This window comes from Pyxicephalus adspersus, chromosome 3 (genome assembly GCF_032062135.1).
Source record: "Pyxicephalus adspersus chromosome 3, UCB_Pads_2.0, whole genome shotgun sequence".
In the NCBI taxonomy this organism is placed as follows: domain Eukaryota; kingdom Metazoa; phylum Chordata; class Amphibia; order Anura; family Pyxicephalidae; genus Pyxicephalus; species Pyxicephalus adspersus.
Genome location: NC_092860.1, coordinates 130,637,599 through 130,664,345, shown reverse-complemented (window position 1 = coordinate 130,664,345; position 26,747 = coordinate 130,637,599). Strand labels below are relative to the sequence as shown.

The window sequence follows — 26,747 nt, the reverse complement described above, 5'->3', positions numbered from 1 at the left end:
ACTTTGCATTCCTTAGCAGAAGGCAATTAGGACATACTAGTCTCATAATTGTGAAATCACATTGAAAGATCTTAATGTACGACATGCATGTCCAATGATGTTGGTATACGTTTTTTTAACATTCAAATAAATTGTGATTTTATGTATCTGTATGTAATTGTCTATTGATAAAAGGTGCCTTATAAGCCTGCTATAAGTCCTAAAACCACACACGACAGTAGGAGTGAATTTTCAAGCTCACAAAACTAACTAACAGATGTTCTAGCTCTTTCACACTCTATTTTACAAATAAGTTTGGTTTTACATCTACTAAGCATGGGATGAAGAATAAAACTCTACAAACATTTGAAGAACATGTACAGTCCATAGAGATGATGTCCTGCCAAAGATTTGAACCAGGGACCCTAGTGCTCTAAGGAAACAGTGCTTATCACCTAGCTTCTATACATATTTTAAAGTGGAAAGAATCTGGAGATACATACAGGAAGTTCCTCGCAGAGATACGCCACATTTGTCTGAGATGACTCAATACCGGCTTCTGCTGCCAAGATGAAATACAAAAAAGCCTCATTTCTGCCAAAATCAGAAACAAAATAATTATTCTGTCTGAGGAAAACTTTCAGACTGCACATAATGAATAAACATTGCAAGGAGTTATGTGTAGTTTATAAAAATGACACAGTGTGCTATTTGTTTGGTTTCTATAGAGAACCATTGGTCCATGGATTCCTGTTGCTTTGGGATCAGTCTTGCCTGGTAGTTGATTGTCAGTCATTTGGACATAGTGGACCTAATTTATTAAAGCTCTCCAAGTCTGGAGAGGATACACTTTCATCAGTGAAGCTGAGTGATACAGCAAACCTGGAATGGATCTGGTTCCGAATTGAAAACATTTGCTAACAAATAGCAAATGACTTTTAAGAAATACATTCCAGGTTTGCTGAACCACCCAGCTTCACTGATGAAAGTGCATCCTCTCCAGCCTTGGAGAGCTTTCATAAATCAAGCTCAGTGGGTCCACAAATGCTAAGTCAAACCTTTCAGGCTACCAATACTCAGGATACTATATATAGCCTCTTTGTATAAATAGGGGTTGAAATGATACTTTATTTTAAAGTACATAAAAAAGCTCCAAGTACATAATAACGAAAATAGTAAAAACAAATGAAAACCACAAGTTTCAATATATTTACAATCTCTCAAAAGCATAACTTTCATACTTACAATGACCCATCTAAATACGCATTTACAGCTTTTCTGATAATCAGTCCAACGTTTCCATTTTGTTCAGCTACAAACTTTGCCAAACTATGAAATACAAACATAGGTAAGTTCATGTATGGTATTGGCTCTAGAGAATCTGATATTGTTATAATTCCAAGTACTCATAACTAAAGACAAGATGCTAAATATGCAGCTGAAAAACAAATAGACTGCCAGTTTTGGCTCACTATATGCCAGTCTAAATCCTGGTTTACAGGGAATTTCCAGAGTGATATCAGGATAATTGTAGGTACTTTCTTTGTTTTAATAATAACAAATTATTATAATATAATAAATATTTCTATTTATTATATTATTATAATAAAATTATTATATTTATTTTATTATTAAATTAATGTGTTACTGGTTGTGTTTTTAAGTCTGGCTTGAGCTCAGCTTAGAAGTGGCCACATACACTCTGTAAGCCTAGGTTGCATGATAGCCATTCAATATATTGTAAGTAGTATTGTGATAGAACAATGAATACCTAGAGAAACACACACACAAATTAGGAACCTAGAAACTCACTTCAAATAAGCTCTGATGGGCCAGAATAGAGCAGCCAAATCATAAAAAGTATATATTTATCATGTATTGCAATTGTATACCAAAGCTTTCTACCAGCACAATGGGTAGATTAGTATACTAGCAAAACAAAATTATTATTATTATTATTATTAATATTATTAATAATAATAATAATCATAAACTGTATTTATATAATGCCAACATATTACATAGCACTGTTCATTAAATAGGGATCAGTAACAGATATAATGCTTTCTTAGATTTGCATGGTATTACTATAAGCTTTACTGCAATATCTTCCAACAGACCTTACAACTATCCATACTCTGTTTTTTTAGGTTTATCAAAGCTCTCCAAGGCTAGAGAAGATACACTTTCATCAGGGAAGCTAGGAGATCCAGTAAACCTGAAATGGATTTCTTGAAAGTCATTTCCTATTTTTAGCACATGTTTTCAGTCCTGTACCAGATCTGTTCCAGGTTTGCTGGATCACTCAGGTTCACTGATGAAAATGTATCCTCTCCAGCTTTGGAGAGCTGTAATAAATCATGCCCAATAAATCAGGCCATATGTATTCATTTTAAATGGATCAACAATGCATGGTAATGCATTGCCATGTGTTGTGCTGTAATGGTTTTCTAAAAAATTTTTAGGTCCTTTTTTAGTGAGCTAATAAGCAGTATTTTTTGGCCCCAATAAACAATTTTGAGAAACCAAAAAACTTATAAAGGGAACTTGATTTAGGGGAGCAACACCAGGGGTTCCCAGGTCATCACGCTTAAAAAGAGATACATACTTATAGAGAAGAAAAACTGCCTAATATGATATAGTTAGTTGCTTATTCCTAACTAATATTACCATATGTTTTACTTACATTACAGCTGCCTCTGCATTTCTTTCTATATTCTTCAAACTCCCTGTGATTAAATATTGGGCTACATTAATAGAGGCTTCAATATGACCACCTTCTGAAGCTTTCGACATGAATTCAAAGGCACGCGTCTATGAGGAAGAATATATGTTAGCACATTTTAAATGAAGAATAATAGTATTATTAATAATTGTGATATCCAAAACTGTACAGTGACCCCAGAACAAGTCATAAGGGGAAATCTTTCAATGGGGACATGTGTCCAGGGAGCAAGTGCTTTTTTTTGATGAGATAAAGTCATACCTGTTTCGGGGACCAAGTGTCTTTATATGATGGTCATACTTACTTCATTGGGAACAGATTCTTTTGGATGGATTCCATGCAAATGCATAACTCCAAGATTAAATGCGGCATCTGCATTGCCCTGATCATAGGCCTTACTCCAGTACTTCACAGCCCTCACATAGTCTTTCTTAAAATTGTGGTAATACCAGCCCAAGCCATTTAGAGCCTCCACTTGTCCCTGTGGGCAAAGGAAGATCAGTAGGATGTCTAATTCATCTTATAGAATTACACAATTGCGCTCTACAAATGTGATTAGTGTGCTAATGAGGACATAAAGGGTATAACATTTTTTGTATGTAAACACCAGTAGTAAAAGATGTACAATATTTATCAAGACTATCTAACTTTACCAAAAACCAATAAAATAGTTTGGAATAACTTTTAAAAACCTATTTATTTTAGTGACAAATCCTCACCGGAATTACCAATTTCCTCCCACTACCCTGGCCAGTACAAAGTTGAGTTATAGGATCCCCTGATTTTTCATAATGATATAATAAAAATAGATAACCTAGCTTAAAATAATGATATTTTTATAAGGGTAACAACACAAATAAATGCAGACACCCAGTAAGCATCCCAAGAAGACGTTAATATATGGTTAAAACCAGCAGCACCCATCCCACAATGCAGAATCCAAGGACTGCTATACTACATGTTCCAAAGCCAATTAATATGTAACCTAAAATATGTTTACTATCTTAGTTGCCTTGATTGCATTGACATTTTAGGCTTTTTTTGTTGATATCTATGTATAACTAATAAAGATTATATTTTAACTGCATTTAAGTGTGGTATAGAAAATTCCTAAAACCCCAGTTTTTGGTGCCACACTATTTACATTTATGCTATTCTAGGGATCATACCTTGTTTTACTTTTAGTTAAAAAACAAAATTACCTTGGAAGCAGATTTCTTCATTAACTCCAATGCCAGTTTCATGTTTTTTGGTACACCATCACCCTAAAAATATGAGTAAATGTAGTATTAAATGACATGATTTATACTAGGAGTATTGATTGTACAGATCTCAATGTGTGTAAAAAACACATGATTGTAAAGTGCCTGTGGTGTATAAATAATAGTAACAATAGCATAAATAAAAAAAATTGTGAGGGTACTGATGTCTGTTAAGAGATGGAGGAAATGCAGATTGGAACCCAAATAGAACGGGAGCTGCCTTGTTCTGGGAAATCCTCAAAATCAAGTACACAATGACCTACTACAAATCAAGGGATGATTTCATTCTTGGTTATAATTAGAATTAGAATTTTGGGTCAAAATAATTCTAAATATGCCCCCTATTCTTTTATCTTAAATTTATTTACATGTGGTCATGCAACAGCATGAACAGCTAATCATTATAACTTTAGCAAATAGGAATCATTCTAAGAACACATTTTAAACAAAACTACCTATTAATCTATACAGGTAGTTGCCAGGTTACATATGACATAGGGGACTGTAGGTTTGTTCCTAAGTTGAATTTGTATGTAAGTCAGAACAAGTATATTATTTTAATAAATGCAATTAGGGCAGATATGTGTCCCAACATTCACAACCAAAGCAAAGCAACATTCACAAACAAAGCAAAAAAAACAAAAACAAAAACTATGGAACCTAGACATTCATTAACTTCTGGAGCAAGTTCTTTTATATGCAAAAAGAAACAACTGCAGAGTTTGTCTTGGTCAATAAAGAGTTACAAGAGGTTGCAAAAGAGCTCACACCCCTAAGATCACCCACAACCTCAGCTGTGTTTAACAAAAGATTTTTACTGCAAGTCATGAAAACTGCCACCCCCCCCATCATGTCTCCGTCCTGCACATGAGCGACCAGGGAAGCCCCGTACATATCTAGGAGTCCTCCAGTGTCAGATGTCCTTAAAGCATACCTAAACTCAAAATTTTCACTTTACATAAAAGGGTAGACAACCCTTTTATGTAAGGTAAAAATTTTGTGCAACACCCTTTTTAAAAAAAAAGGGTGCAACACCGCCCCCTAATTCGAGAATGAATGGGAACGCAAAGCCTCCCAGGATATCTACGTCATGCATCCTGGGAGGCTCTTGGGTGCTCCTTCTGCACATGCGCAGAAGGACCCCCCGATCTCATGCATGTGCAGTGAGATTGGCAAGTTTTTTTCCACCTACGTCACCCAATCTCGCGCCTGCATCGGGTGAAGACAACGCGGGACCCGATGGATGAGACCTCCGGACCAATCGACAGTCCTGCGGGATTGAAGGTAAGTGTATTTTTTTGGGGGACTTTTGAGTTTAGTTTTTCTTTAACTCGGGGACTACCTGTAGATTAAGTAAAAACAGCTAGTGCCTTCTGGTGGGTGATGCTATGAATACCTTTTAGCATAGTCCCTGTAAGGATTGGCAGGACTCTTTGACAACATACCTTAAACAGCAGCACCGCATAGTCATACATCAGCACTGGCTCTTCATTCTCCAGAGCTCCCCGTTCATACCATTCGATGGCTGCCCTGGTGTCCTGCGTCACACCTTGCTGACCCCAGAAAAGCATTTGGGCCAACCTGTGCTGTAGGACAAAGCAAACAATGGCATAAAGTGCTTATAAATAATCAATAAAACAAATTACTGGGCACAGCAGATACTCAACATAGAAACATTGCTGAATGTGAAGGGAATGATGTTTACTGGGATTCATCCAACACATAAATGTCATTTCAGTGTACATAACTATTTACCGTATCACATTTATTCTGCAATGGCTTTGCCTACAATAATTTACAGGATAAAAGTGCCCTTAACGGTATGCCATTTTTGGCTCCAGCTTCACATCATAAAGTGCTGGCACATTTTACTGCTGAAATGTCAACAATAATATAAAAAATGGTGTGCTCATAGTGAATGAATCTCTTTTGGCTGCTTTGTGACGTTTTGGATGCAGTTTAGGGTTGATGAAATTATAATGTGCACAAAAAAGGAGGATAGAGTAGTTGGGGGTCAAATTTTATTTATGTTTAAGTTTATTAGTTTTGAAACTGATTTTTACTGTATATCTGTTGTGTTACTATGCAAAGACTGCAAGTGTGCCAGTAACTGACTGTCATTGAGGAATATAACAGTCAGTGAGGATGTATTTTTTCATATAATGTTCATGGTACCTGGGCATATGGATCCCCTCTCTCCGCATTTTGTTTAAGCCACAGAAATAGGTCATCGTTCTCTCGGGTTTGCTCCTTTAAAATATCATCATCCATTAACCTTATGGTTTCTACAAATGCCTGAAATGAAAAACAAAAATATTTAAGAAGAAATGGTACAAGATAAGATAACTAGAAATTAATTAGATTACACATATACAAAAAATTATGTCAACTATTATGTCAAATATACGAAATGTTGACACATAAAAAATCAAGTACAGAAACCTGGTTATGAAAAAAATAACTATAATTATGACATGCCAGTTATAACAGCATCATGCTATATGGCTTCCATATATAAAAATATTACCAATTCCAAACTGCACTATCGACACACTGGACTCCAACACATATGCACATATATGAGATATAATGTACAGCAGTATTAGCACCAGGTATGGCACTAAAGATGAGCAAGAGGTCTGTGCTGCACTGTATTCCCTGCACTGACACATTGCCCCCCTCCCCCCGCCCCTCTGATTGGTCACTGATCACAGAGCTTGGCAGAGACTATGGACTCCTCCTGGCCCTTGAGGATACTTTGCATCCCCTGTAATGATGACCTGGGGCTTAGAAGAAGGATTACAAAGTAAATATCTAATTAATGAAAAAAATGTATCAGATTCATTATAGGTTCTCAAACACAAACATATACAAACACAATTACATGCATAAAGGACTGGTTTTGACCTGCAGTTGCTGCAATGCACACATATCTCAAAGTAAAAGGAAAACATTCCAAATACACTACATCAATAAACATGAAAATGGATAGAAATTTGCAGACTTAAACATACTTTAAATGCAGAAAATATAAGGCATTTGTGAATAATGAAGCTAAGGTTATTGTTATTATAATTATTTTTAATTATTATTATTAAACAGGATTTATATAGCACCAACATATTATGCAGCGCTGTACATTAAATAGGGGTTGCAAATGACAGACGAATACAGACAGTGGCAGGGGAGGAGAGGACCCAATCTAAGAGGTAGGGGGAAAACCACACAATAGAAGGGGCAGCTGGGGGAGCATTTTTACCAGGTAAGAAAGGTAAGTGCGACAAGAACTGTGGAGGGATTTGAAGGCAAAGCACAAGAGCATGATGTGTGATTCTAAGGTGAAATGGAAGCCAGTGTAGAGATCTGCAAAGAAATGCAGCGGAAGAGGAGCGGTGGAAAGGATGGATGAGTCTGGCTTTTTAATTTACATTGACTAGTATAGGGAGGAAGAGCAGCCAGACACAAAACTCTAAGATATGACAGGTAGTGGCAAATTAGGTTCAAACCATAGTATGGTATTCTGATAATCATCTGAACGTTCTTGGACTTCCACTGCTAAGGGCCACAACTACATGACATTTTTTTGGAAATGGTATATCCCTATATTGAAACATTTCTTACCTGTTCTGAGTGTCTGGCTGTTCGGTCTTTTGGAGTTTTCTTTGCAACATTCATGTAGTATACATATGCAATATCCGGATCCAACCTGTGAGTATCTATCCCTTGAAGATGCTTATATCCAAGCTTCATCAGAGCAAGCCTGTCATCTCCTTGTGCCCCGATTAGACTAAATAACAAAGCCTGTGCAAACAAATGTAATGATGATAATAATACATTCTGGACATATTACAAAATACAAGAAAAGAATTGTACTGACTGGAAAAAATACAATAATAATTATCTAAGCTGAGAAACAGTTCACTAACTGAAATATGGTTAACACTAAAAATGTCTAATACATCAGAAGAGAAATGGCTTTTAAAACTGGAGAAGGAGTTGAATGAAAGATTGAAACCTAACTCCACTTTTGTGTCAATTTTTATTCCTGTTTAGGAAATCAACCCCATGATAAATAGCAACAGTAAGAGACTGAATTGTGTTAAACATTTTGTATTTAAATAAGCAAGAATGTAAAAATTATTAATGGTATCTCTGGATATCTAAGTCCAGGCTGTAAATAAAACCCTGGATGAAAACTGAACAATATAAGTGCTAACCATGACAGGAGAATAACTGCTGAAAAGGAACTTTAAGAAACATAGGAAATGTTTTTGTACTGGCAGATAAATACAACTGGTAGAATATTTATATGTGCAATGGTACCCACCTGATCTGGGTCAGCAGGCACACCTAAACCAATTTCATACATAACGGCCAACAGGTAGGATGCTTTGTGGTATCCACAGCAGCTAGCATCAGTTAACTCAGGGATAGATGAATTTAAATGTTGGAAACCATCAGACAACTTCCTGATAACATTTTCATATATCTTCTTCCCGAATGAAGATACTGGATCTGTCCTAGGATCTTAGAAAGCACAGTAGACAAGACAAATGAATAAGTGGAATGTTTATAAATCATTTATGCATTTAAAAATACAATTTTTGAGGTTGCAGATGACACCAAACTTTGTAGTAGAACAAAGTCACATTGGTGGACCTGAATGCACCATTGACTAGGTAACTATGTGCAAATGTTGATAAATCCTGATAAAATTATGAACTTGGGGAACTAAAACGCATGTATTATACATTCCAGAGGCAGTGCAACTGAAAAAGTCAATGATGGAGAAGGATCTGTTTGTTCTGAAAGATTACAGATGTAATAATAGCATGCAATGCCAAGCCATGAATACTTTTTTGTATGAAAAGAGGTATAGACTGCACAGATCAGTACATATTCCTGCTTCTGTACAAGGCATTAATCAGACCTGCAAAGAGAATGCAGGTTGCCTATAAATGCACACAAACACTTCCAATAAAAATGGAATAGTTTACAAAGGTTTAAGGATGTTTAGAGGTTTTTTACCTCTGCTCTGTGTTCTTACCTATTAGAAAGAATAAATTAGCCTGGATAATCATATATAAGTACAGTATGAGCTTTGTTAGGCATTATAAAAAAAACATCCATTCAAATCAAGTCTTACATGTGCAGAACCTACACCAACTCTTCCTCTGTGTCTGCTATTTCTGTAAAATAACATTCTAACCTGTACTATTTCAATTCATTTTAATGTCACCATTCTGAATTGGTCACTCAAGCAACAAGCAAACATTTGCTATTCTCATTACAGTTAGCTGAAAGTCTATCAAGCATATGGAAATGGTGGTGATAAAGAAAGCGTCATCTTTTTTTGGCACTGACAAGTAACTGAGCTTAAAGTACAGAATGGATTTTAGTTTACTAGATAATTATAATTATGACTAAAGCAGAACCCGAGATTAAAATAGGGCCCAGAAGAACAGGAGACTATTCCTTGTCTCGTTACTTACTGTCTTTCTAAGTAACAACAGCATTTTGTCATAGAATTTTGGACAAATGCAAGTATACATATAGCTTGGTACAAGAGGATCTGTCTCTATAATTTAGGTACAGGTCCATGTAACTAATGCTAACTGGCCCTGCAAATATGCCTTTTCATTGAAGGTATACAGAAATTACTTTGATATGAAAATTGGAAAAGCACTTAGTAGTCTCACTATAGGGTTTCATCACACAGAGTTATGCAATTAATTCCAAAAGGTAATTTTTGTCATAAAAAAAAAAAAAACATTCCTGGCCTTTTCTTCTTCTGGCTTTGTATTAGAAACCTGGTTGGGTTGGGGGTTAGGATAGATTTTTTTTGTTCAAGCTTATTTTTATGTATTATTTGTTTAAATGCAGAAACAGATGCAAAGCAATGCACTAAAACCCAAACATGAATATTGTATGAATGAAGTATTGTCTCCAGGTCTAATCACGTGAAACCAGTTCTTGAGAATATGGTCTGCTTAAAGGATAAATGCATTTTAAAACTAAATAACATAACCTCAATTTCATGAATTTCCTACTGAACTACAGGCAAACTTTGCTTCCTCTGAAATTTAGCTCACAGAATAAAAGCTGTTAGGATGTCTTTTCTATGGCCGTGCCCTGCACATGACATTTAATAACATGCCAAGAGCACCACATGTACATAACTGGCCAGAGCCATAGAAAGTGCTGCATTTTTGCATTTAAAGTCCCCAAAACACCAGGTCTAAATCACCCAATTGAGAGGCATGATTCAGTATACTCTTCTGATGGTGCTGGCCATAACGTCACCAATACTTCCTGAAAGTTGTATTCAACATTCACATCTAGCCATCTGAATAATAGGACCGTAAGGACCAAACTTAAAGTTTGGCACAAAGAACATTTAGCACTGGACCAGTCCTAATGCTACTATACACTGCCACAAGCTTAGGAGAAGCTACACGAACAATGAGTACAGCTTAAAATGAACCAGTGGTTTGTCCATGCAGTTCCCAGCATGCCAGCATCTACTAGACATTTTCTGCTAGTTCCTTTTCTTCTATACTGCTATCCTGCCTGGGTGGCTTGTAATAATGTTCATAAAACAATCCTTACAAGAACACTTACCCAATAAAATATTTTCTGTAGATGTTAGAAGATTAAATAAATTACTGTATTTCCTTGTTTCCTCTTGTGTCCATGGAACCAGATTACAGGTGGGTCTGTCTCTGTATTTTAGGTAGAGGTCTATGTACCTATTCTTGGCTTGACCTGTGGTTAAGTCATTTCATTAGTAGTATATTTATAACACATGCCTGTACTTTTTGTTGTGATTTTATAAATACATGCTTAAATGTTTAGATTCATTTCTTACAAGTTTGCTTGATGTGCTTCTCACTAATCGTATCAGCATAGAGATGTACCAAGTCTTTCACCTCAAAACATCTGCTGTAATAATTCTGGATTTGGTCATAAAGTTCATCTTCTGGTAGAGGGTTGAATATCTATATCAGAAAAAAACAAAAAACAATGGGTTGACTGTGTACACTTACAAACCATCGTTTATGATTTTATTGTGTGCCAAAAATAATTCAGCTCCTCTAGCCTAAAATGTGTTTACAGTTATGGTGCTTTTTGGGGGTTCCCAAGGCCATTGGATGGTTTTACTTTTTACTGTTGAAGAGGCTTTAGATATCGATGTACTACCAGATATCACTAACTTTTGAGATTGCTCCGTGACGTAAGCCTGTGGAAGGTGATAACAAATTAGACAAATTATCCTTCTTCTTCTCTCCACAGGGTTCTGCTTTTGCTGTGTTTGAAAGTTCTTGGATGGTGTCCAATGCAGAAGACCATGCTGCTGTCGGGTGTAAGCTTTGCAACAGTTTCACATGGAACATTAAAGAGTCCTGGTAGCAAGGACAGCACCGGTAGCTGGTCACATAACACAAGTTTAGCTAACTTAGACAACTAGAACCTTGGTGCTGACCTACAGAATTGAAGAGTCTAATGTGCTTGTTGACGTGTATATAGGAACTGCAAGAAACGGATACACATAAGAAAGTCTTGGAAGTTGCTTTACAGATGATATACAAAAAGTTTACCATCTGAGTATTTGGGTATCCTGTTCCTTCATTCTCTCTACCATGTGTGTTTAGTAATACAACAAGCAAGTAAAGCATCTGGTCCCCTTTTGTGTTAGTCTACTGCAAGCCAAGGATCAAGCTCTAAAAAAGATGAATGCGTCTGGGGAGTTAAATTTAAGTGGTCTGGGGCATTCTTAGTGTATGTCCACTAGGCCACTTGGTATCATATTATGTTACCCAGGGGGAAGTAGCATCACAAAGATTTCTTTTTATTATTGCAATAGAACATTTGCTGGGTTTTATTGGTACCTTTGACCTTTCTTGAGGAGGTTTAAGTCTCGGTCAAAGCAGTGTCACCAGAATAGGAACTAAAAGGAAATCTCTAACAGGGACCCAGCAATGTAAACACTTTTTTCTCTAATACAGTTGAAAAAGGTTTGACTCTATAAGATTTTTTTTTTGTTTGTGTTGTAATGATTCTTCATTTCCTATCTGGTAGAATACCATAACACCATTAACAAAACAGGTTGTGAACAGAAATGTTCTGAATTCAAGGGCCCTAAAATGCAATAGTAATCATAAATGCTTTGGATTGCTTTAATTACGAGCCCATAAAATATATATATTATAACGTCCATTATAATGTCAACTGAAATCAAAGAGTCATGACAACTGGACTTATTACCAAAAGGTTCCTTAATACATTTCTGTTTTTTTTTTGTGTAGTCCGGAAAGATGATACTTGGTACATTTTTTGCAATGGCTGTGTTTTAAAGGCAGGTCAGGTGTAAAGTCAAAGAAAGTCCGCTCCAGTAACACAGTGAACTAAGTAAAAGGAGAACCCAAAACAGACTTTTCATTCTTTATTACCCAATTCACCCTTTTGAGCTGTTTATTATTACACAGTATTTATATAGCTGTCCCTCAAAGGAGTTCACAATCTAATAGACAATTCATGAAGGATGAAGACACTAAACCTCACCAGTCTATACCTGATAAAAAAATAATTCATACCTACCTCTTCCATTTGCAGAGCCTTGAGACGGTAATATTTCACAGGTCCAAAAACACCATCTATATTTGCAACATATTTGCTTCCCCCAACAGCCATAAAACCATCAGTATCATCGTAATATATGTCACCATCCACACTAAAAAAATACAATAAAACTAAATTAGGTAAGATTAAAAACTCATAAACAACAAATACACAAATTACAAGCAGTTAGCTAATTCTTTGGGAATTTCATGTTTCAGTTTCCTGTATGCAGGTAAAATTTGATTACCACCAAAGGATTTTATTTCTGTCTACCCAGTTCTGAGATTTACACTGAAATGCCATACAGCTGAGCTGTGCCTTGCAGGGCAAGAAACTTTAGGCTTTTCTTCTGCAGTTAAAGAACACATTTAGGTCCTGTTACCTTTCCATCTTGTAAATAGAGAAGAAGCACTCTGATAAGTTCACCTCCCTTTTCTTGTATCCACCCTTATCATAAAAATCCTTAAAATAATGATAAATAAAAACAGCGGTCACCAAGCGGTGGTCTGCAAGACAATTTTGGGGGTCTGCAGCTCTGGCCGGTGCGCCCCCCAGTGGGGTCAGTAGAAGAACCCCGCTAGAGGGGTGCACCAGCCAGAGCAGTGGACCATGTCCTCCGTACAAATCGCAAGCTCACAGTGGTGGGCAGGTTGTGTATCTGAACACAATCCGTCCACTCTAACATTGCAGGCCCAGACCAGCAATGGAAGAGTGGGCAGTTTCTGGCATCATGACCTTACTATGGGGTACATTTCTTTCTCTTTAAGTGATACGTGGCCGGAGCTCGCAAATTTAGTGGTCCCTAGGTCTGAAAAGGTTGACAACCTTTTAATTAAAAGCAAAAGGAGCCAATGGGTCAGATTTATAAAAGCTCTTCAAGACTGGAGAAGATGGACTATCATGGGAGAACCTGGGTGATCCAGGAAACCTGAAATGGATCTGGTCCAGGATTAAAAACGTTTGTCAAATAGTAAATACTTTTTAAGAAATCCATTACAGATTTGTACCGTATTTTTAAGACCATAAGACGCACCCAGGTTTTAGAGGAGGAAAACAAGAAAAAAAAATATTCAGAACCAAATTGTATAAAGAAATAATTATTAAAATATAGCAGAATAATATGACACATGACACATTGTACATTGCACATTGCACGTGACAAATTGTACCTTGCACAGACACATTGCACAGATATTGCACTACAAGACTATAGTGATAGGAAAGCTACATCTTACCTGTCAAAGGTGAATTACTTGCTGCACAAGAAACCCAACACTGCTCATCTCAGACTGCCCTCCCGCCCTCTCTGCCTCCCTCCCGACTCACCACTGTTACACGGAGCCTGCTAGAAAACAGCAGGGAAAGTAAGGTCTGATGCTTTTGTGTAAGGTCCCTTGGGTGGAACGGCACTGCAGCCGTTCCCCTTCCCTCTCCCACGATCCAGCATCAGTGTTTATGAGGCTGCAGAATGGAGGGGCCATGCTGCAGCCGCCTGCCGGGCCCCCCTGCCACAGTATTTGGACCATAAGACGCACCCTCATTTTCCCCCAACTTTGGGAGGGGGGGAGTGCATCTTATAGTCCAATAAATACAGTAATTTGTAATAGCTGGGGGGGGGGGGGGATTTTTCTTTAGGAATTATGGGTTACACAAAAAATAAAAACCTTATGCAGCAACAAAAGTTGAAGTACATAGCTCTCTTCATTTAAAAAAACGTTCTTTAAAGTGGCACCATTTTTCCTTTAATCTGCCTGTCTGAAGACTGCTATTTAATATCCTGTAGTCATGTGAAAACAATTCTACATCCTCTCCTAATAATGCTTCTAGCAAATACTTTCCTAAAACCTAAAGCACACTGCATGCCACAAGTAGAGCTTTGAGCCAGGGCCAATCTGACTCCTGAGCAAAAAGCATGTATTAAGAAAGAAAAAAGAACAAAAGAAGTTTAATGGCTAAAGGTTATATTTATGTATTCATGAGATGTATTCATACATAATTACACACGAATAATTAATGCATCTAAGTCCCATTGTATTGTCATGAGATTAGGATGTCAATACTATACATCAATCACTACACATGATAATCACAATAATCAGTCTTTTTACCCGAAGCTGTTCACCTGTATTGGATTTATCAGGGGTATTGTTTGAACTGAATCGGTTTTGATGAGGATGATATTGAGTGTTTAAGAAAGACAACATTCAAAATGGCTTAGCTGTGCATATATATAGGATGTGCAGAAGGAAATAAAAGAGGGTAGTTGATTTAGGTCCTTGATTTCTTATGTCTTTATTGGTTGATCTGTTCAAGCAATTTAAGCAAGGGCAAATGTGTTCCAGACACCAGCTCCGGGATAACATGTATGTGGGTGGTTGAAGCAACCCACAGCAAATCCTGTTAAGAGTGTTGTGGCAGAGTGTTCTGCAGATACAGCCAAAAGCCCTTTGGCTGCATCTGTGCGGAACACTTTGCATGGTCTAATAAAAGATAGATGGAAGTAGCCCTGGCCTGGAGTTGGAACTAAATGAGACCTAGACCTGTTAGTACTCTGGCTTTTGCAACGATAGGTCCTACATCTGAATCTCAACCAGAACACTATCTGCAAGGAGGTTTGTTTGGAAGTTTGTGTGGGTTTCCTCCCACATTCCATAAACCTGCAGTTAGGTTAATTGGCTTCCCCCCAAATTTGCCTTAGACTTTATAAATGACATATGATTATGGTTGGGACATTAAATTGTGAGCCCCTTGAAGGGACAGCTAGCGACATGGCTATGGACTTTGTAAAGCGTTACATAATATGTCGGAGCTAAATAAATACAAGATAATATTGTGGGATCTTATCTAGAATCTTAAAAACTTGGTTTAGTTTTAATATGTTGCATCACTACATGAAATCCTGATATTTCTAAGTATTCACTTATCCCTAAGGCAGGATTACATAGGAGGAGTATATAATTTGCTGTCTGCCCTGGCAAATTGAGAGACAATAACTTCTTTGTGTTTGCAGTGTAAATACCAGATTTGGCTAACAAACATATGAAATAAAGAATAATAAAGGAAAACATTTATACAAGGATATTTAGCTTTTTACCCGAAAAAAAAAGCTTTTACAATTAAACACAAAAAAATAAATTAACTATTTATATAAACAGGTAGACAATGAGGTCAGCGGGATATGAGATAGTCCTGCCCCCTCAGATATAAATTGACTTGCTATAGAAATTCCCATTGTAGCGAATAATAAAAGTTTACTCACATAAATATTTCAATTATTGACACAGAAACATAAAAATGGTATCTTTAAACGGGTTTATAGAGTCTGATTTATTAAAGCTCTCCAAGGCTGTAGAAGATAAAGTTTCATCAGTGAACCTGGGTGATCCAGCAAACCTAGAATGGATTTCTTAACAGCCATTTGCTATTTGTTAGCAAATGTTTTTATTACTGAACCAGAATCATTCCAGGTTTGCTGCATTACCCAGCTTCACTGATAAAAGTGTATCCTCTCCAGCATTGGAGAGCTTTAATAAAACAGGCCCAGAGTGTTGAAACTGCATGGTCACTGCTGCACAATACTAAGATATTTCTTTCTAGTTCACTGGATATTAAATCAGCGTCATCACATAGTTCCCCCCAGGGACAGCTAAATACAATATTGGTGTCAGTGGGTGCTTGCAAAATTTATGAGAGGATAAACTTCACTGATCCAATGTCATAGATTTTCTCAATAATCACCCAACCAGGAACTAAGCAAGCGGGTCTAGTTAAAGGACAGCCATGGTCCACTGGAGCCCACGGAACAGCTAGTGACCTTTGGGGGAATCCAGGAACAGTTCTTCAAAATGCTGGATGGGATATCACAATAGGCTCTGTCTTAAACATTTTGGCTATATATACATTTTAACTTACCTACTATGATCTACTTACCTATATGTTTGAGATTCAGAACTTTCCAATTCACGGCCCAGAAACATATTTAATATTATCTTAAAAATAAAAAGCAAATTTAAATATGCATTATAGGTTAAAACAGCCATGCTATTTAAATCTCTTTTCACTGTTTTTTTGTACTATATTGCCACTTTATTTTATTAACACCTGTAGTGAGAGAGATATATAGGCTGTTATATGATATAGCCTGATATATATTCTGTAAGTCACATGAAGCAGGAAACCAGCACAGTCAGAGGGACTTTTGTAAAACAAATAAAAATAAAATATAAAACAATAAAGTCTATGGCCTCCAGCACAATCCCCCATCCAACACACTTCTGCATCCTATGGGTCCTCACATTAGTCCCAATGTTACCACTGTGTATTGTAGTGATGCAGAGGATGGTGAATGGAACTATGCCACAAAGTGGATGTAGAGAAAGAATATGTTGGACCTTAGAACAGTATTTCTCAACCTTATTAACCCAGAGAAATATTTTTTCTAGGTCTTAGAAAACCTTTGCTAAAACCAAGTAGCCATTGAAAAGAAAACCACTTATATTGGCGGAAATTGGGAAGAATGCCCTACTCACAGTATTGGTCAGAATATCACCTCTGCAGACAGTGCAAAATATATTTGTTTCTCATACCACTGGCTCAGCCAAGCAGCACTGGAATGATCCAGGTATGATTATTGGATGGCCAATCAGCTCAATGAACCTCAAGCAAACTCTGGAGGGACCCTGGTTGAGAATGGCTGACTGAGGAATGAGGAAAGTCTAGTTTCAGAGCAGTGACTCAAAAAGTATTAAAGCCAATGAAATAGAATGACAGCCAAGCAACTAGGATTTTCAGAAGGAAGCAGGGGTTAGCTATGGTCCCTAGTTATCTGTATACAGTTTCCCCTTCTATTGACAGATGTTACATGGTAACTGGCACTGAATATCTGCAGGCTTTATGTTGTCTTTCTGAGACATGACTTGGTGGATTGGTTTTATACAGACTTGGAACTGCAGCAATAGGACTGTAAGAGAGGAAAGTATTCATTCTCTTCTCTACAGGTATATGCTTTGCCATAAGGGCTTTATTATATGACAGGGTCTTTTCAAATGCTGTAATGTAAAAGGCACATATATCATTTTGCATTGGAAACATTGTAGGCTACGGTTGCAGAAATAAAGAGTTGTCACTAAGTTGTAGAGGGCCAGGTTTTTTTTACTTTCAAAGAACCCATTATCAGGAGGAGGAGAACAACCAGAACCCCCCATATATCTCTCCCATGGCAGATGCATTTGCAAAAGGTGCTTCACACTTACTTATTGTTGTGTAACCATCCCCTATCAGCTGCAGTTCTAAGTCACTTTCCTGTATCTTATTGTATGTGTATAGTATAGCATTGTATGTACCTAATAATTTCAATCTAACTCTGAAAGCTCAGATTTCATAAATATCAGATAATACTGATGACATTATTAGAAATTATGTAAATGCAACTTTACAGGGGAAACCAGAGAGGGAATATCAGCAAAATCTTACCATTCCTCCATGAATTGTGACATCTAGACGCACCCACTGATACAGTGGAAGTGTAAAATGGGATAATATTGCAAAATCAATTTTTTTAGTTAACTGCATCTGAGCATGAACGTGTCCTTTAAGAAAAAAAGAAAAATCAGTAAACAGGTCTGTACATGTCTTTGTACAATTTCCATAGACTTCCAATTACTTAGGTATTTTCAGTCTGTAGATAAATTCATTTGTTGGGTTTTTTGTCTAACGAAGTATCTATACCCCTGATACGTGTTTTTTAAATCAAGACCATTACAGCACTGTCAGGTATAGCATTGGCATAAACAAAACAGTACCTGTCGTTAGAATTTATGCAGGTATGAATTAAATTATACACTTTAGCTAAAATTTTTTGGACATTTTTGATTAATTACATAACTTTGAGAGAGATAGGAAGATGTAAACACAACAAGGAGGTGTTGTTTACATATTTTTTATGAACAAAAAAGGTTCAACTCCAAGATGGAGTAATGTATAGAGATAGCAGGGCTTTTAAGGTACCACTACAAATCACTATAAAGATGATATATATAAAAATGTCATGTTTATTTAACAACTCCTAAAATCCAACACAAATAAAAACATCAATAAACATGATTCAACATAGTGATGGTAATTCTTATGTAAACTCCAATACCCAGGTTACAAGATTCTATCGGGCGCTAGGGCCCAAACTCGACGCGTTTCACAGAACCTGTTTGCTTCATCTGGAGATGTAAAAGATCATTTTCTCTAACAAAGAAGAAAACGTTTTTTGAATAGAGATATTGGGTTATCTTTGTATATAATAACAATATTTTCATAATACATGATCCCAAAAGAAATCAAACTTACAATAAAAATGCATGTTCATTGAACAAAGTATTTCAAAGTATTTCAATGAACATGCATTTCTATTGTATATTTGATTTCTTTTGGGATCATGTATTGTGAAAATATTGTCCAGCTACCTCCATACATTACTCCATCTTGGAGTTGAAACTTTTTTTGTTCATTTTAATTTTTGGATGTGGTACATATTATGCTGTTTTTGTAAATGGGGGTGATTCAAAATTAGAAATACATTTTCATATTATTCTAAGCTTTAGGTTTGCACAGAATGGTGGCTAATACATTATTTTATTTCTATACGATGATAAAAGATAATTGCTACAATTACAGGAGACATATCACCAAATTTTTAACATTATATAAAAGACTATCACTTTTTATAATGGAAAAAATGTTTTGTTTTTTTTAAACTTTTAAAACTTTTTAGGGAGGTTCCCCCGTTCCAGTTTTACCATCCCAAGTGGCTGTGGGCTGCTCCTTCTGCGCATGCCAAACATTGAGCATGCATCATCAGGGGCTTTCACCTGATCACGGCTGTAATGGTATATCATGAAGAATGAAACAGGAAGAGTGTGTAACAGACCCGTTGCACATGAAGGAAAGGCCCTAAATGTACAGGAAAAGAAATGTTTATTTTTGGTTCTGAAACCTAGTAAGTTCTCTCAGTTTAAAAGCTGGCATGGCTTATCTACTTGTACCTATATTCTGAGGTTATTGTATCTATAGTACTTTGAATACTAGTTTTGCTAAAGTTCACTTCCCAAAAATGAGTGGCAAACACACTAATCCAAGTGACCCTAAAGCACAAAAAACAGCAACCCATGAAACACTTGTATTTACATCCACATTAGAAAAATGAAACTCTATTCCAACAGGGTGCTTTGGACAAGAATTCCAGTTACCAGTGTGCCACAGGCTATAAGTGATTTGACAGTGATGAAAAAGAACAATGAAATGATTTATAAACTGCGTACTGATCCACATTACCTTAAAACATTACTTTCTAAATATTAATGGAATGCATATGTTACTTACCTGTAGCAGTCAGGAAAAGTAGTGGTGTTGCATACATGTTATTACTATCTACGTGGTGGATAATACCACATTCTTTACTTTTACAATAGTCCAACAAATACATCCAGATGGAAAATGTAAACCTGGAGAACAAAACCAATAAATAAAAAAGTACTACATGGAAAGTATAGATGTAGGGATACAAAAACAACAAAAACATAGTCAAAGTTTAACAGTTCTGGAAAAAATTAACTCGGACAAGCCGGTATATAGGCAGATGTAATGTAGAGGAGTGGGCTAACCTTTAAAACTTTCAGTGATAAATTAATTTATGGCCGGGAAATAAAAATAGTCATACATTTTAAAAAAAATGAATACTGACAGGCTCTGAAGATTATTTTCATATATAAAAAATGTGTTTTTGCTAATGTCCCATTAGTAAAGTTCAACTTATGCAACTTTGAAAATTTAAAAAAGAATCAGCTCAGTTAAATAATAAGGAGAATCAGCTCATTTCCTATCAGAATATTATACATATATAGCCATAAAACTGTTGTGAAGAAGGAGCAGACAGCTCTAGGTTAAGTATTCTGAGTGATAGTTTCTTACATTGGGTAATGTTTAACAAGCTGCTGTCTCCTCCGCTCCAGATCTATGTTATTAAATGGCTTGAATTTCTTGATAAGGCCGCTGTTTTCATTACTTGATGCAAGTGGAGAGGAAAGCAGAGTTGAGACATCTATAGAAAAAAGGAAGAGTTAATAATACAGTGAACAATATGAATGCTTTCTGAGGTTGAGTATTTAAGAAGGAGATGTAAGGTACAACATTTAGCAACACTATTGCATTGCAAAAAGGGAATAACTTTTGCTTTTTGGTTGGATGTTTTGCACTCTTTTTACAATGTTCCCTTATTTTACAATTTAACTTTGCAAGTTAGTCACACGCAGTGCAGTTTGATTTTTCTAGACATTTGTGCTTGCGCTGGGAATGATCCGTATTATTAAGTATAGGAATGTCTGCAGCTCATGAAAGTGATCTCTATATAACCCTATTTTTATAAGCTAACTGGAATTATTTTATTATAGAACAAATGATCTATTAATATTAGCTATCAACAATATTCCACAATACAGTTAGTTGGTCCCCGGGTTACATACGAGATAGGAACTGCATGTTTGTTCTTAAGTTGAAGTTGTACGTAAGTCGGAACAGGTACATTAATTTATTAATTGTAATTAGGACAGATGTTTTTATCAACATATTATTAGGCAATGACGTGTCAGTTACTGTATAAAATCCTCACTGTGAGTTAATCACAAACAAAGCAAAAAAAAAACTTTATGGAGCCTAGACATTAATTAACTTCTGGAGCAAGCTGTGCTTTGATATGCAAAAACAAACAACTGCAGAGTTTGTCTTGGTCATTAAAGAGTTACAAGAGGCTGCAGAAGGAGCTCACCCCCTAAAGCTACATACACACTTCCAATTATTATCGTTGGAAAACGAACGACGAACGTTCATGCACGATATATATGAACGATCGTATAGCACCGATCCTGCACATAGAGTTAACGACACGATCGTTCGTAGATATTGTACACACAATAGATACGATCGTTTGAGCGATAGAGGAACTATGTGCACGACAGGAAAGTGAATGGACGTTCGTTCATCACGCATGCTCTGAACATGGACGATCAACGAACGACCGTACACACGAACAATGTTCAACGATCGTCGTCCAATCCGATCCGTCGGTCCGGTCGTTCGTTTCCAGCGACTTTCCTCGTTCGTCGGCGTCGTTGGTTACTTTTTTACGAACGATTTTTTGCCCAATCGATTGTTCGTCGTTCGATTGGAACGATAAAAATTGGAAGTGTGTACGCACCTTAAGATCACCCACAACCTCAGCTGTGTTTAGCAAAAGATTTATTCTGCAAGCCATGCAAACCTCCCCCCTCCTCCCTGTCAAGCCTCCGTCCTGCACAGGATCAAGCGGGGAAGCCCCGTTTGTATCTAGGAGATGTCCGTATGTCAGATGTCCTTAACCCGGGGACTACCTGTATGCCTTTAGGTTTTCGCTGAATCAAAGAACTAAGATTACTGATGAACAAACCATTCAGTGAACCCCACAAACTGAAGCTTACAGGTTTATTCATTCTTCTGAAAGTAAAATTTACTGATTTTCAGAAGTAAGGAGGTGAATACAGGCCAATATTGTGTAGCAAACATTATTTTTGTTTAGTGAACCAAACCAACATATTAAATAGGAAGTCTGAAACTAACTTGCATATTGGTTAAGAGATCACACTAAGCAACTGTGTCTTAGAGCCTGATTTATTAAATCTCTATATGGCTTGAGAGGATACAATTTCATCATTGAAGCTGGGTTATCCAACAAACCTGGAATGGATTTCTTGAAAGTGTTTAAATGTTTTGAATCCTGAACCAGATTTATTCCAGGTTTGCTGGTTCACCCAGCTTCACTGATAAAAATGTATCCTCTCCAGCCTTGGAGAGCTTTGATAAATAAGTCCACTGTCTTTATTTTTACTTTTTTGATGTTTGCCATCATTTTGTCCAATAAAAATATGAAAATTTATCTTGAAACACTGATCACTGGCAGGTTTTATTATCCTGATCCTAGGATCACTTCTACACATGTGCCATCCATCACCATTCTTCCCTGGTGAAATTTTTCGATCAATTCAACTTATTGAGAAATACCAGAATTAAAACTGTTATATGGGTGATGTTTTTGTTTTATATCTCAAATACTTGGATATGCTGTTACTCTGCCTACTGTTGTCTCTATAGCTATGTCAGCTTGAACAAAATCTTGGTATGATTGATGTCACTGCAAACAAGGAAAGTACTTTCAAGGAGCAGACGTGTTAGGGTGGCTGTTTAATGTAAATCAAGACAAGCTGGCTGCTTTTACTTCCTTTCACTATTTTGCACACAGACATCCACTTCTTTTGCTTCTTTATTCCTGCTGCATTACTGGTTCTGAAGCTTTACAGTTTGACTGACCCTGACCTATGTTATCTTGTACAATGCAACATTAGCTGTTCTGCATTGCACTGGAAATTTTGATTGACAAGCTAAAATCCCAAAGCTTCAAAGCTGGAAATAAATCTGGCTAGTGGGGCACAAAAAACAAAGTAAATGTATCTAACTGTTTTATTACCCTCTTACAAAAGAAGAGTTCATTACAGTTCATTGGAATGCAGAAAGGGACCCGCTGCATGGGCTACATGTGCAGCCTCAACTGTTTTGTTTTTTTTTTTTTTTTTTTACTCCATTGCACATTGCATATACTCTAAGCAACCAATAATGACATATAGTTATTTTTCCTGTCACAGGTAAATAGTCATGATTTTTGTAAATAATAAGTATATCAGACCTCAGTTAAAGTGTTGTTTGTCTAATTGACTGGGACATAGTGAATCGGCCACCTTTGTCGTTTAGTGCTGATGGGAGTCTGTTTCAGATCTTGGATTGAACAAATGCTGACTGTAATTATTGGAGGTCCTAAATTCAATTAAAATCATAGTGGTACATAAAATTCCAAAAGCTGTCCAGACCAAAAATAAAAGCTTTGAATGTCTTTATGAATGTCTTTATGAGTTAGCATTCTAGCCTCTCTTTCTGCTATTTGAAATTCCACATTTGAACCATAATGTTGAGATCATATAAACTGTGGCTTCTTATGCAAAAATGGGCTTTTGTTGTGATCGCGGTACGTGAATGCAGGTTTCACATCCCTTCTGTGTGTAGGAAGACATTCCAATTACAACAGGCTGTGCATGGAACGTCTTACAATAAGATGTCTTAGAATGGGTGGAAGACGTAGTTCTGACATTTCTCTAGTTTTCTATATTTGTGCAGAAGTTGGAGATATTTTTTTATCAGTTTAAATCTTGGCTTTTTTGTGACCAGTGGGACAGGTTCCCGGAAATATTCCCAGATCCACAATTTGTAGCATATCAACACCTAATCTAAGACATCTTGTTGGGAGAAGTTTAATGAACAGTTCTGTACTAACTGGAACATGCATTCACAAGAGATGTGAAAGCTGAGAACATATTCACACTGCTTTCTTCATTAATCAGTGGCTAAGTCTACTAGTAAAATTTATCAATCTAATCTTCTACTGGAGTGTAGTTACACAGAGAATTAGTTATGTAACCCCAACATTCTTCATAAAACCATCAGCCTAGAGTGAATTCAGATAAGATATCCAGCAATCTGGTCATTCTTTATTTGCATATCCTTGTCAAACCAGATTCCACACCATCCCTTGTTTCCTTTTGTAATATATCCTTTAAATAGGATTACATGTGTAGCAAACTAATACATTTTGCTAAAACTATACTATATACAATAAACAAGTATACCAATAACACATGTATATAAGCAGCATTAACAAGAAAAAAGTAAGCATAAAAATATGCTATTTATATAAACAGTATGTCTATATTACATTGAAACAATGTAAATTGCATTGTCACAGTTGCCCAAATAAAGTTGCTGGATAATGTAAATCAATGTAGACAGCTAAAGAAGGCAAAGGAAACATAAATAAGCAGACTCGCCCGACTACAAATCATTCAACACCTGTAGTATGCACCTAAAAGTAAACACAGACGAGTTGTTGCTTAAAACAAATACTATTCTTTTCCATCTCCTAGTAAGAGAATAAAAAGGGTTACCTGATTAAGTGGTATGGGTAACAAAAGCATTTCCTTTTTCACAACCCAACTAAACTCAAGATTGAAAAAGAAATTAGTAATAGGCAAGTAAATACAAACAGTCTATAGGGGCATGGGATGGACAGATAGTCAATGTGATTGTACACTGCACTACATTTATTTCCTCTGATTTTTGAACTTAGGTAATGAGAGGGTCAATCAGATGTGGCTATGTTAGACCCAAAGTAGGCAGAACAATAGATGCCACATTGCATTTTCCATTATCTCTGCATTACAGTGGAAACTGCATAAGTAGGGCAGGACTTGTACTTAATGAAAGTAGGTATTGAGCAATGGTCTGACTTCAGTCTAGTAACAGGAAACTGAAAAGCATCAAAGACAAGGGTTGTGTGTGTAGGTACACAACTATGGCCAAGCCGATATACACAAAAAGGGCTTACTGAAAAATCAGCAAAACTGACATTTAGAAGTGTACTCCCCAGCCCCTTTTGGCCAGGCGAACCACCCAGATGTTTTTGGGTGGTTACTGAAGAGTTGGGTCACAATACAGGGGCTGCCACCCGCCTACAATTTTTAACCACCCGGCTTAAAAAATTTTCTGGCTTGACACTGATTTAGTGACATTCTCTGGTGGACAATCACTGTCATTCAAAATACATCGACCTGGAAGCTTGTCCTCCAGAAATTGATGTTTAATGTTAGAGTCATTATCCTTATCAGTTTTGAATTTGTAAAGTTTGCACTGATCATCATGATTACTTTAGAAACTTGCCTTGGATTTTGGATTTATTTGACTTTACTGCATTAAGATCTCTTTTAAATAATTGCTGGAAACTGGACATGAAAATGATTGACTTACCTGTTTCAAATGAACACACAGATATGGATTTTTCTCTTTGTTTCCACCAGTGATCGAAGTACCAGGACCTACATATGTGATGATCTTTGTAAGGACGTTGATGAGGTGGACTGGTATCCATCACTTTAAAATCCTTTGCTGCTGCATAGAAAATGGTTTCATTATGTTTGGAGTGATTTTCTATATGGTCATTGTGCACCACCCAAGCTCTAAGTGCTGCATAGTACACTTCTATACTGTGCGATATGATATAGTCGCTCCTGTAGACCATACCACTGGGAAGCTTCAAGTCTACCAACCGGCTCCGTAGCTCATGGACATGTCTCTCGTTTTTCCAAGATTTTTTAAATACTAAAATTCCAGTTCTAAATTCTGAGGAAGCCACGACATCCATGTACACCGTGCAAGGCCTGGAACACAAATATTCCACAGAAATGTTTGCATTGGCAAGAGTTTTTGGAATGTTTTCAAAACTGACATAGTCTCTGTTGTTCAAGTACTGTTCAGAAGGTTTGGTTACAGATGTTGTCTCTTTGGTGGAGCACAGGAATGGAACCTGCGGGAAGAACAAATATATTTACTTTGAAAATCTTCAGCTTTTCTACAAAAAAACATATAGCAACAATGATTAATAATTGAAATGCAAAAAACAAAATCAATGTTTTGCATGGAGTTTTTGTATATACATACTGAAACATACTGGCATAGAAAGGTTGTCTAATCTTTTTTTTTTTTCCAGGACCCAGAAAATACACATCCCAACACCTGCAGGGCCACAATGCCTGTAATAAACGTTATAAGTCACGGCAAAAATTGTTTGGCATCCAGAGTACAACGGTTAGATGTGTGTATCATACAGTGTAGCTCACAATTGTACAGAGCACAGGGGTCAGGACTGTGTAACATACAACGTACAGCGGTCAGGACTGTGTAACATACATGGTGCAGGGGTCGGGACTGTGTAACATACATGGTGCAGGGGTCGGGATTGTGAAAAATACATGGTGCAGGGGTCAGGACTGTGTCACATACAGAATGCAGGGGTCAGGACTGTGTTACATACAGAGTGCAGGGGTCAGGACTGTGTTACATACAGAGTACAGGGGTCAGAATTGTGTAACATACAAAGTACAGCGGTCAGGAGTGTGTAACATGCAGAGTGCAGGGGTCAGGAGTGTGTAACATACAAAGTACAGCGGTCAGGACTGTGTAACATACATGGTGCAGGGGTCGGG

General features: G+C 36.8%; 1 protein-coding gene across 1 annotated transcript in view; it reads right to left on the bottom strand.

Annotated features, from left to right (window-relative positions):
* The window catches only part of SEL1L3 (SEL1L family member 3), a 40,634-nt gene that overhangs the window by 8,915 nt on the left and 4,972 nt on the right, over positions 1-26,747 (bottom strand). Inside the window, exons 2-18 of the mRNA XM_072406364.1 lie at positions 25,513-26,068; positions 20,545-20,674; positions 19,957-20,078; positions 18,058-18,173; positions 16,516-16,574; positions 12,565-12,697; positions 10,835-10,964; positions 10,588-10,731; positions 8,294-8,493; positions 7,588-7,767; positions 6,142-6,261; positions 5,412-5,552; positions 3,907-3,969; positions 3,009-3,185; positions 2,666-2,793; positions 1,225-1,308; positions 483-573 (exon numbers count right to left, since the gene is read on the bottom strand). Coding sequence (XP_072262465.1) covers positions 483-573; positions 1,225-1,308; positions 2,666-2,793; positions 3,009-3,185; positions 3,907-3,969; positions 5,412-5,552; positions 6,142-6,261; positions 7,588-7,767; positions 8,294-8,493; positions 10,588-10,731; positions 10,835-10,964; positions 12,565-12,697; positions 16,516-16,574; positions 18,058-18,173; positions 19,957-20,078; positions 20,545-20,674; positions 25,513-26,068 — 2,574 coding nt within the window. The remainder of the gene's footprint in view (positions 1-482; positions 574-1,224; positions 1,309-2,665; positions 2,794-3,008; positions 3,186-3,906; positions 3,970-5,411; positions 5,553-6,141; positions 6,262-7,587; positions 7,768-8,293; positions 8,494-10,587; positions 10,732-10,834; positions 10,965-12,564; positions 12,698-16,515; positions 16,575-18,057; positions 18,174-19,956; positions 20,079-20,544; positions 20,675-25,512; positions 26,069-26,747) is intronic.